The following is a 12,974-nucleotide window of genomic DNA, read 5'->3' on the forward strand; positions in this document are numbered from 1 at the left end:
AGTTTCATTAAGATCCATCAATGGGTTACATTATTTTGTGGGAATTTATGAATTTTAAATAATTAAAGGGTAATAACTCTGTAGTTACAGAAGAGATTCTAATAACAGGGCATGCACCACCACCCTATAGTAATCTATAATTGTATTAAATTTCATCAAGATCCACCAATGCATTACTTTATTATGTTGGAAATTATGGACTATCAAATAATTAAAGGGCAATAACTCTTACGTTACTGGTGATCATGATAAAAGTTGTGTATGCAATATCTACATTTGTACTGTTTCAGGAAGGTCCACCAATAAGTCACTTAGACACAGTCAAAAATCCCTTCTTTCTACCAAATCAAGGGGACAAACTCTGGTTTCACAGGGTAAAGTGGGATAATAAAACATGTCATGTGCTAATTAATAATTATGAGGTTTGGTGATTCTAGCTAAAATAATTTTTGAATTATAAGCATTTTCAATTTCTGACAGACAGACATACATACAGCCAGATAGACAATGCCAAATTTATATCCTTTTCCCTTCTGCAGTAGATAATTATTCCAGTTAAGTTGTACCAAACCAGTTTTGTTGAACAAACATGTCAGTGGATGTATGTTTCCATTATTCCAGACCTCTCACAACAGCTTATCATTGGACTTCAGCTAAGGCTTGCCTTAAAAGAAGAATTACAAAATAACTACCAGTAAATCTACTTATAATTTATTAATTTCATCTGTATTTCATTACTGTAAAGGTATACAACAATGCAATGGCTGTAAAAATTTAAACAAGTCTTTGAGTTGCCATGAATCTCTCTAGAAGTATATCAATCAACAATAAAAGTAATTATAATACATATTTCAGAATACTATCAGACTACCAATGTTTAACAGAACATCAGCTGAGGTATACTCGTCCAGTTCAACAGTAGAAATAAGCATTTCATAAATCAGTGAAATTTACTTCCACTTTTACTTAAAAATTAATCTGGAACATTCATATAAACTGTCTTAAACAGATAGACATAAATATTCTGTATTTTTAGAGCAGATTACAGACTAACAATGAATCTAATTATGAAAATATTTATTTTAAAATTTGTAAAGGAAAAAAGAACCTATCCTACAAAAATATTATAATAACCAGTAACATTACTTAAAACTAAAAATACACTGTAAAGTTTTAACATGTAAACAGCAAAACTATATACAGTAGAACCCTGTGTTAAGACCATCCCTAAGACCAACTCATTACTGTAACAAAGACCACTTTTTCAAGGTATGAATTTTTTCTTTACAATTTCAATGGCTGCAAAGCTTTTTAAAAAGATCTCCCTGCTGTTTGCTAATAAGGTAATATGTCAACACCAACTGTCCTAATACTTCCATTAATATGACCAATTTTTGATGTTTTAACATCTTTTTGTCTATAAATGTTTGTGTAAAACGAGAGGAATTAAATGCTTTAAACATAAAAAGTAACTAGAATTATTATGGGACAAGTGAATTTTTTATACCTTCAAAACTGGATGGTACTATTAACTGTTAAAAGGGATGCTTACCAAAAAAATACTGACTGACTGGCAAACAGTGCAGATCATGATCAGACTGCATGGATGTGCAGGCTGATGATGATCCACACTGGTCGCAAAGGCAGACTCAGTCATGTCCAGCATGATAAGGGTTAAACAAATGGAAAAGATTAACAGTCAGATGAAAGACTATAACTAAATACATTTTGTTAATAATCATAAATTTTCATTTTTGTTTTGAACTTAACTGTAAATTTTTCTAAATTGTAAGTTGAAGACATGTAATCTTGTTAAACATGTAGCAAACATACCTTCTGATATTTAAACTTTCACTAAGTGAAAATGGGGCATAATTTTGACAGGAAGTATGACAAGAGTCATCACACCTGCTACATGAGGTCATCTCAAGATGCCAAAGATGTTGTAGAATTTGAAAACATTTGTTTAAGTTCAAGAAACAAGCTTAAAATAAAAATTTCCACAAAATTTCTACATTAAAGAATGGTAGTAATTTTAATAGAACAGACGTTATGTAAACTTGCTCAGTGGGACGTCTCAAGATGTAAAACACTTAATTTTAACAAAACATTAGCTAGAGAGATTGATATAACTTGCCCTGTGACTGGACATCTCATGATGCGAAAGACGTGTGTGACATTTTAACCCTTAGGCTAGACAGGACTGAGTCTGCCTTTGCAACCAGTGTAGATCATGATCAGCCTGCAAATTTGTGCAGTCTGATCAAGATCTGCACTGTTTGCTATTCAGTCAGTTAGTTTTTGTTAAGCACCACTTTTAACAGTAAATGGTACCGTCCAAATTGAAAGATGGACAAGTTCATTATAGAAATTTAGCAGGGTAAGAGTTAAAGTATTTGGCCGTGTAGTTTTAGAGAATCCTGCTCAAATGCAAACTTTTTGTAACACAAATGCAGACTCCAGTGCTAACAATTTTATGGTTGACAACAAAAGCTCTTGTTCTGGGAAAAATTCAAATAGTTGAGCTAAAACAGTTCTAGACAATACAAAAACAACATAATAATTGAGCCGCACCATGAAAAAACCAACATAGTGCATATGCGACCAGCATGGAACCAGACCAGCATGCAAATTATTTTTATTTCTAAACTGAAACAGAGGTTTATTAGTATTTGTAAAATAAATCCAGTAGTAAGACAGTTCTGTTAAGACCAGTATTTAAAAGACCCAAAGGAGGTCTTACTAGCAGGGTTCTACTGTAGTCAAAAACAATTTACTACATGCAAATATACAACAAAATAAATTGTTAAATTGAGCAAAAATGTTATTATTCTATCACATTTATCAAAGCCATTCTGGAATTTAAAAGAGTTAAGCTCCCTACAGTACTTTTGGTCATTATAAACTTCTTGTCCTAAACAGAGAACAAGAGATATTTCATTTCTGTTTGTTTAGAGGATAAAAGAAAATAGGAGTTGACAAAGTACTGGATGTTTTCTTAACATATTGAAAAACAACTAACAGAAAAGGAATAACATTTTCCTAAGATATTTAAAACAACTATCAGGTAAGGATTTGTGTATTTTCATGAAACTTTGAATGAATGAATATCTTACTAACATGAAAGGCTCTGCATATTAAATACCTGGTATTTTTTCAACTTAGCGCTGATGAAACAAGGCACAACATTTAAGCTTTTTGAAAAAAATTGAAACTCTGCAGCATTTGCAAAGATATGAAAACTACCGTAAGTCATTATTACAAGAAAAGTTTTTTGTGTTAAAGATAAAACAAGAGCTGTCCGTAAGACAGCGCGCTCCACTATTCGGCGATTTGACAGTAAAATGATTTGACAGTAAAATGAATATATGTCTCAACAAGAGCACCGCCTTGCGGGTGCTGACGCTCATCTGATTTTTTTTGTGTAATAGAAATATTGTCCTACCCATGATTTTCTAAGTCTAAAAAGGGCCATCATTCTTGCAAAAAGCAGGATAGAGTTATGTTTCTTGATGTTCAGTGTCCACTTATGATGGTGAAAAACTGTTGCAAGTTTTAAAGCAATAGCTTTGATAGTTTATGAGAAAAGTTGACTTAAACATAATACTCAACCAAGAAAATGATTTTCTAAGTACAAAAGGGGCAATAATTATTGCAAAAAGCAGGATGGAGTTATGTTGCTTGCTGTACAGGGTCAGCTTATGATGGTCAACAAGTGTTGCAAGTTTCAAAGCAATAGCTTTGATAGTTTAAGAGAAAAAGTTGACCTAAACATATAACTTAACCAAGAAATCTGATATTTTCTAAGTCCAAAAGGGGCCATAAATCTTGCAAAAAGCAGGATGGAGTTATGTTTCTTGCTGTACGGGGTCAACTTATGATGGTGAACAAGTGTTGCAAGTTTTAAAGCAATAGCTTTGATAGTTTAGGATAAAAGCTGACCTAAACATAAAACTTAACCAAGAAAACTGATTTTCTAAGTCCAAAAGGGGCAATAAATCTTGCAAAAAGCAAGATGGAGTTATGTTTCTTGATGTACAGGGTCTGCTTATGATGGTGAACAAGTATTCCAAGTTTCAAAGCAATAGCTTTGATAGTTTAGGAGAAAAGTTGACCTAAACATAAAACTTAACCAAGAAATCTGATATTTTCTAAGTACAAAAGGGGCCATAAATCTTGCAAAAAGCAAGATGGAGTTATGTTTCTTGCTATACAGGGTCAGCTTATGATGGTGAACAAGTATTCCAAGTTTCAAAGCAATAGCTTTGATAGTTAAGGAGAAAAGCTGACCTAAACATAAAACTTAACCAGGCAACCCCGATGCAGACGCCGACGCCGACAACCGCTCAAGTGATGACAATAACTCATCATTTTTTTTCAAAAAATCAGATGAGCTAATAAGAGACCTCCACTTGAAAAGGAAGATACACCAAGGGGCATAATTCTGTCAAGAACACAAAATAGAGTTATTGGAATTGTTACCACACATGCAGATGATGATGGTAAAGATATATTTTGAGTTTCAAGTCATTACCTTATATAGTACCAAAGTTGTCCAGAAAACGAAGTTTGTCAAAAAAGAAATTAGTATGAAAGGGGCATAATTTGGTCAAAAATACAAATCAGAGTAATGGGGATTGTTACCACACATGCAGATGATAATGATAAAGATACATTTTAAGTTTCAAGTCTTTATCTTGTATTGTACTAAAGTTATATCCAGAAAGCGAAGATTGCAATAACTTTAAGTATGAAAGTGGCATAATTCTGTCAAAAATACGAATAGAGTTAAAGGGATTGTAACCACACATGCAGAATGATGACAATTATAAAGAAATATTTTTAACTTCAAATCATTATCTTTTAAAGTACCAAAGATATGTCTATAAACGAAGCTTTCGAAAAAATTTAACATGGAAATAATTCTAAGTATAACAATTTTGTGACCTTGACCTTGGGTATAATGGGCCCAGCCCCTTCACATACTTTGTTTGTATGGATAATGTTTACGTGAAGTTACAGTAAGATACAAGCAATAGCAACAAAGATGTGACAGAAAAACAAAGGTTACCAAAAACTTTAACCTTAAAAATAACCTACATGTAGGTATAACACCATGCTGGACAATGTTTATGTGATGTTACAGTAAGATATAAGCAATAGTAACAAAGATGTCACAGAAAAAATCAAAGGTTGCCGAAAAACTTTAACCTTAAAAATAACCTAAGTATAACACCTTGGTGACCTTGACCTTATGTATAATGGACCCAGCCCCTGCACATACTTTGTTTGTATGCTGGACAATGTTTATGTGAACTTACAGTAAGATATATTAAGCAATAGTAACAAAGATATGATAGAAAAACAAAGGTTGCCAAAAAACTTTAACCAAGAAAGCTCACGCCGACGCCAACACCAGCGCCGGGGCGTGTAGAATAGCCCCCCTATTCTACGAATAGTGGAGCTAAAAACTGATATCTAAATCAGACATGATACAAGTAATCTATATTGAATTAATCTTATCTTTTTAGGCATCTAAATTTGTGGTTCAGATACCGATAGTTTTCAGAAATATTGGAACACAGTATAACTTCTCTTGATAGCACCTGTGAAGAGTAAATACCTCTTCACAAGAGACATTTTGTTCCTTCCAATAACATTTTACACTTAGTAATTAAAATAAACTCTTCATAGCACAACCTGTAATTAATAAATACATTTTTGTCTTCCATGTGGTGCTTGCCCTAAAGAGACTACACTGAACATTGGATGGTTTAAAAGCTTCTCTCCTAAAGTTCATTAACCAGAGGCTTCAATACTTTTTTCTCTCTCGAAGTTCATGTTACGGCAGGTTCAACAGTTTCTCTCCCAAGGTTCATGATATGGTAGCTTCAAATTGTCAAAAACTTCCTTCTCACTTCCTGCTGGAACCTTCTTACCCTGTACAAAAACCACAAAACATTTTCATTTCTTTAGAAGCTATATGATATAAAGAATGATATTTAACAATTTTGTAAGTGAAAAGTCGGATATTTTGAAAAGTACATGTCATGACTAGAGTATATTGTATATGTTTGAAACTCCTATTTTTTCTCAAGTATATTATTTGCAATAGTTTGGTGCTATAAGACTTTAGAACAGCTGATTTTCAATTAATGCTTCACTGATCAACAACATTCAGCAGTTGAATTAAGTTGGAAATTCATATTGGAATTGTTCCTCATATATTTCATAGAAAACTAGAAAATGCTTTTGTAAAAAAGCGCATGTCTCCCCAAATGCAAAGTCCTATAGGCAAGAAGTCAATAGGGGTCAGGAGCGAAAGTCAAAGAGACACTTATGGTTGGCTGCAATAGGAATCATCTACTTGGCATGTCCAGTCATCCCGCTAAATTTCAACACTCTTGGCCTAGTGGTTCTCAAGTCACTGTTCAGGCTCCTGTGACCTTGACCTTTGATCAAGTGACCTCAAAATAAATAGGGGCCATCTACTCTGCATGTCCAATCATCCTATTAAGTTTCAACATTGTAGGTCAAGTGGTTCTCAAGTTATTTCCAAAAAATGATTTTACATGAACAGGCCACTGTGACCTTGACCTTTAATTGACTGACTCCAAAATCAATAGGGGTCATCTACTCCGCATGTTCAATCATCCTATGAAGTTTCAACATTCTGGGTCAAGTGGTTCTCAAGTTATTGATCGGAACTGGTTATCAATGTTCAGGCCCCTGTGACCTTGACCTTTAATGGAGTGACCCCAAAAACAATAGACGTCATTTACTCTGTATGAACAATCATCCTATAAAGTTTCAACATTCTGGGTCGAGAGGTTCTCAAGTTATTGATTGGAAATGGTTTTCCATGTTCAGGCCCCTGTGGCCTTGACCTTTAACAGAGTGACCCCAAAATCGTTAGGGGTCATCTACTCTGCATGACCAATCATCCTATGAAGTTTCATCATTCTGGGTCAAGCGGTTCTCAAGTTACTGACCGGAAATGGTTTTCAATGTTCAGGCCCCTGTGGCCTTGACCTTTCACAGAGTGACCCCAAAATCGTTAGGGGTCATCTACTCTGCATGACCAATCATCCTATTAAGTTTCAACATTCTGGGTCAAGTGGTTCTCAAGTTACTGACTGGAAATGGTTTTCAATGTTCAGGCCCCTGTGACCTTGACCTTTAATGGAGTGACCCCAAAATCGATAGGGGTCATCTACTTCGCATGTACAATCATCCCATGAAGTTTCAACATTCTGGGTGAAGTGGTTCTCCAGTTATTGATCGGAAATGGTTTTCCATGTTCAGGCCCCTGTGACCTTGACCTTTGATGGAGTTACCCCAAAATCAGTAGGGGTCAGCTACTCTTCATGATCAATCATCCTATGAAGTTTCAACATTCTGGGTCAAGGGGTTCTCTAGGTATTGATCGGAAATGGTTTTCAATGTTCAGGCCCCTGTGACCTTGACCTTTGACGGAGTGACCCCAAAATCAATAGGGGTCATCTACTCTTCATGACCAATCATCCTATGAAGTTTCAACATTCTGGGTCAAGTGGTTCTCTAGTTATTGATCGGAAATGGTTTTCAATGTTCAGGCCCCTGTGACCTTGACCTTTGACAGAGTGACCCCAAAAACAATAGGGGTCGTCTACTCCAGCAGTCCTACAACCCTATAAAGTTTGAAGGTTCTAGGTCAAATGGTTCTCCAGTTATTGCTCGGAAATGAAGTGTGATGTACGGACGGACGGACAGGGCAAAAACAATATGTCTCCTGGGGAGACATAACAAGGTATGTAAACAAATGTGGTTAATAAATGTCTCAAAATATAATATTCTAGATACAGTTGAACTTTGTTCACTCGAACTCGACTGGCATTTTTTTTCAAGTAATCTGTAGTAAAACAATACATGTATACAACAAAGGGATTTTGCCGGGACCTGATGATGAGTTCGAGCAAATGACTGTTTTCATTTCTAGATAGTTGCTTTTCCTTTTTGTTTTGCTTAAAGGGAATTCTTATAGTTTTTTATGCACATCTTTCTGCGCAGCCGACACTTTCTATGGAAAACTGAAGTGAAGTCAACATTTGTTGAAACCTGTGACAGACGATCTTAAATATGAGGAATCCTGAATGAAATAACATTTTTGATAAGTTTTATCAGTAATCAAATGTTGATACTGGTTTATGTTGTATTGACAAGTATCATGCCTGACAGATATCTTGCCATTTTGTGGCTGTGTTTTCGCATCGCATTTTAGTAAAAAGACAGTGTTGTTCATATAATGTAAGACAATTAACTTAGTACTGATAAGACAATATCACCTTTCAGATTATTTAGTATTCAGTTATAGAAAGAATTAACAATTTTTAAAACATTTTTTTTAACTTCTAGCAGATATACATGTAATCAATTTAGTCAGGTTCGCGCCATTTTTCGTCCAAATAGGTGTTGTATTCAAGCGGTCTTAACATAAAATTTAGCCTGGTGACCCATAAATTTTTAGCCATTTTTATGCTCACAATACAATTACTTATACACAAGAAAAACAGGAAAAAATTCTATGAAACAGTTTTTTCAAAATTCAAAAAAAATATTCTTCACTATGGGTATTTTTCATTGAAAAAAGTTCACAAAAGTGAATATGAAACAATTTTTTTTTTCATTTGTACCCATTATTGTAAGGATATAGTATTACAAATATGACTATGATATCAAATAAGTATATAATAAAATCTGTAAAAAGAATAAACCTTATTGTGCTGTCTTGATGTATATTTTGCTTGGTATTTATAACAAGAGGGCCATGATGGCCCTATATCGCTCACCTGAGTACCATTGCTCTTAATGATAAGATGAGTTTTGACATAGATCACATAGGCATACAGATTAAATATCATCAGGATAAATATTTTCTTGTAACAGTCCCTTTTGACCTATGGGTCACATACTAGTCAGGGCCAATCTCCATACCAAGTTTGAGGGTCCTAGGCTCAAACACTGCATTTTTGTACTAGCATGACTATTCCTTACCCTGGAGGACTTATTAAATAACAATCTCATTAGATGCTGCTGAGGTATATTCATTAACATAAAAGAAAGGGAGGTAATTTGTCATAAATTCAGTCAAAAGTTATCTACCCTGATTGTCCGAGTCCATCTGATGGTATAAATGACATTTCAAATCAGTATCTTCATTGGTTACTGTGATACACCCATTTTAATTTGAAATGAAGGGAGGTAATTTGACATAAAATCAGTCCACAGTTAACTACCCTGATTATCTCGGTCCTACTAATGACAATAATGAAATTTCAAATGAGTCCTATAAATACTTACCGAGATAAATCATTTTTTTATTAAAATCAGGGGTGGTAATCATACATTGGTATATGTATGTAGAAGATACAGAGTACAAGCCTTTACAACAATATATTAGAAAAGTTTCTATATCGATAAACATTCAATCAAGAGTTATCTAAAATGACTATTTCTTACCACAGAAAACATAAATAATGTTTCAAACAAAGAAGCTGTTAAGGTATATTCATTTACACAAAAACAAAGGGATGTAATTTGTCATAAATTCAGTCAATATGTATCTTCACTGATCGTACAAGTCAATCTGATGGCATAAATGAAATTTCAGATCAGCTATCTTCATTAGTTACAGAGATATACCCATTTTAATTTGAATTAAAGGGAGGTAAGCTGACATAAAATCAGTCCATAGTTATCTACCCTGATTGTCTCATTCAAACTAATGACAATAATGAAATTTCAAATGAGTCCTATAAGTACTTACTGATATAAATCCATTTAGATTAAAATCAGGGGAGGTAATCAGATAACATATAACTCCGGATCTGACAGATTCATCATGGAATTCAAGATTTATTGTTGTTGAAGATATTTTGCAAGTTTGTTTCAAATCAAACCATAAAATTTAACAAGTTAAAGCATAGCAAAAGTTCCTTCTAGGGCATATCTATATAAATATAAAATGATCATCTTGTAAAATATTGGTTGCAAAGTCTGTTTTATACTGCCAAATAAGTTCAAGTAAGTATTTACGCTAGTTATTTAACATAAATTGTTAAATCCAACAACAAATTAAATCTGTTACCACTTTCAGTAGAGTAAATACGGCAATAAGACATTGACCTGGTTAATCAATTACGATTCGATGCGTGAATTTGTTGCGCATAATTAGAGGGTCGCAATGGGGTTTGTTTTCATATATTAACTATGCATTTCAAGGTAACGATAATATTTAGTTGTTCACATTTAAATTTGCTGATAATTATATGTCTATCTGGTCGACTGAATGTATGTTATGTTCCTCAAGAATGGAGGAAATGACATCCTCAGGTTTAGTAATATGTAATCCACGGAACGCGTTCAGTCAGAGAGTCGCCTCAATTAGGAAAGAATAGTCTAACGTCATAGGTTATTTCTAAGGTCACAGAGTTTTATTGGCCAGCTTGTAATGACAACAGCTTTCGGTATCAGTAGCTCAGTCAAGTGTGACTTATTGAACTATAATATTCCTTCTCAAGAGAAGGAATAATGAAGTCTCTATATGACTGTAAAACCCAAAATAGCAAATTTTGGACCTTTAAGGGGCCATAACTCTTGAACCCATGATGAGATCTGGCCAGTTTTGGAAAGGAACTGAGATATTATGCCAATACAAGATATGTGCAAGTTTGATTAAAGTTGATTGCAAAATGTGGTCTCTATCCTGTTCACAAGCCAAAAATAACAAAGTTTGGCCCTTTAAGGGGCCATAACTTTGGAACCCATGATGGGAACTGGCCAGTTTTCCAAAGGAACCGAGATATTATACCAATACTACTTGTGTGCAAGTTTGATTAAAAGTTGATTGCAAAATGTGGTCTCTATCGTGTTCAAAAGCCAAAAATAGTAAATTTCGGCCCTTTAAGGAGCCATAACTCTGGAACTCATGATGGGATCTGGCCAGTTTTCGAAAGGAACTGAGATATAATGACAATACAAGTTGTGTGCAAGTTTGATTAAAATTGATTGCAAACTGTAGTATCTATCGTGTTCCCAAGAAATTGTGAACAGACGGACTACGTGACAGGTGAGCTAAAAACTCCTTACCACGTAGAGATACCTTAAAGTACACCTCTCCCCACCCCCAACCCCAAACAAAATTGTAAGTCCACACAAAAATCCTTACCAGGTCAAAATACACCTCAAAACTGGATGTAACATGCATGTTGTACTAAGAAAAGTGGTTTCGATTTTTCCCTACGACTATAATGAAAAAGTTACAATATAAGCTATTTATAGTAAAAACAAAGGGAAGTAATTCTAACAAAGGGACCTGTGCATGAAACTCCATCTAATGATGGTGTACAATTGTGCCAGGTTACATCAAAATCCCTCCATGCATGGAGAAAAAATGCTCCGGACAGTCATTCCTGTATCTGACCTTTGGGCTCTAAGTGTGACCTTGACCTTAGACCTAGGGGCCTGGGTTTTGTGCATGACACTCTATCTCGTGGAGGTGAACATTTCTGCCAAGATACATCAAAATCCCTCCATGCATGAAGAAGAAATGCTTCAGACAAAGTTTTCATTCTTTTATCCTTTGACCTCTAAGTGTGACCTTGACCTTAGACCTAGGGACCTGGTTCATGACCTTGCGCATGACACTCTGTCTCATGTTGGAGAACAATTGTGCCAAGTTTCATCAAAATCCCTCCAGGCATGAAGAAGATAATTATGCTCCGGACAAAGTCATTCTTGAATTTGACCTTTGACCTCTAAGTGTGACCTTGACCGTAGACCTAGGGACCTGGTTCTTGCGCATGACACTCCATCTCATAATGGTAAACAACTGTGCCAAGATTCATCAAAATCCCTTCATGCATGAAGAAGATATGCTCAGGACAAAATCTGTGGACACCGCCCGCCTGCCTGCCCGACAGTGGCGTTCCCATAATACGTCCTGTTTTTCAAACGGGCGTATAATAAGGGTCATAATTCAGCCAAAATAGTTGACAGAGTTATGTATTCTTGTAAATCATGATGATAGACAAGTGTTCAAAGTTTTAAAGCCACATGTCAAATAGTTTTGACAAAACGCTGACTGGTATGAACACTGAACCAATTTCCAGGTCCAAAAAGGACCATAATTCAGCCAAAATAGTTGACACAGTTATGTACACTTGCCTACAGATAGAGACTGTTATGATAAAGAAGTGATAATAGTTTCAAAGCCATATTTCAAACACTTTACACAAAATATGAACTGGTAATAAAAACTTAACCAAGAACGGTAAGTTAAAAGGAGCCATAATTCAGCCTTGAAATCCTTGATAGAGTTATGTACTCTTGCCTAAAACTAAGCATGGTGATGGTAAACGAGAGTTGAAAGTTTCAAAGCTTTATCTCAAAAAACTTTGTCAAAATGTAGACTGGTACGAAAAACTTAACCAAGGTGTTACACCCATGCCGTGATGAGTAGAATAGCTCTTACTTATTCTTCGAACAGTCGTGCTAAAAACCAGTTGCATATCCTTTCAGTATACCTTTACTTACAATGGAACTCTTAACAGAACAGCCTCCTGTCCAGAGTAAAGGTCTGACTTGGAGGAGCTTTTTTGTAAAGAGGGGTTTATCGTGTGAACGTGTGCTATATTTAGACAAGTATGCCCACCGGCAGAATGTCGAGCCCGCCAGCTGGGAAGATGTGTGACCTTGACCTTGGACCTAGGGATCTGGTTCTTGCGCATGACATAATTCATCTCATATTCAGTCTCATAATTGTGAACATTCATGCCAAGTTTCATCAAAATCCCACCATGCATGAAGAAGAAATGCTCCAGACAAACTACAATTCGACCTTTGACCGCCAACTAAGTCCTTGGCCTTTGAGATAGGAACATGGGGTTTACGCACGACATGCCTTGTCATTGAGGTAAACACTCATGCCAAATATA

At 35.1% G+C, this 12,974-nt stretch overlaps 1 protein-coding gene across 1 annotated transcript in view; it reads right to left on the reverse strand.

Annotated features, from left to right (window-relative positions):
• Positions 1 to 701: 701 nt before the first annotated feature.
• LOC128551693 (DNA nucleotidylexotransferase-like) overlaps positions 702 to 12,974 on the reverse strand; it is a 35,974-nt gene continuing 23,701 nt past the window's right edge. Inside the window, exon 11 of the mRNA XM_053532604.1 lies at positions 702 to 5,940. Coding sequence (XP_053388579.1) covers positions 5,854 to 5,940 — 87 coding nt within the window. The 3' untranslated portion in view covers positions 702 to 5,853. The remainder of the gene's footprint in view (positions 5,941 to 12,974) is intronic.

The sequence above is a fragment of the Mercenaria mercenaria genome, unplaced genomic scaffold (assembly GCF_021730395.1).
Source record: "Mercenaria mercenaria strain notata unplaced genomic scaffold, MADL_Memer_1 contig_1561, whole genome shotgun sequence".
Classification (NCBI taxonomy): Eukaryota; Metazoa; Mollusca; class Bivalvia; order Venerida; family Veneridae; genus Mercenaria; species Mercenaria mercenaria.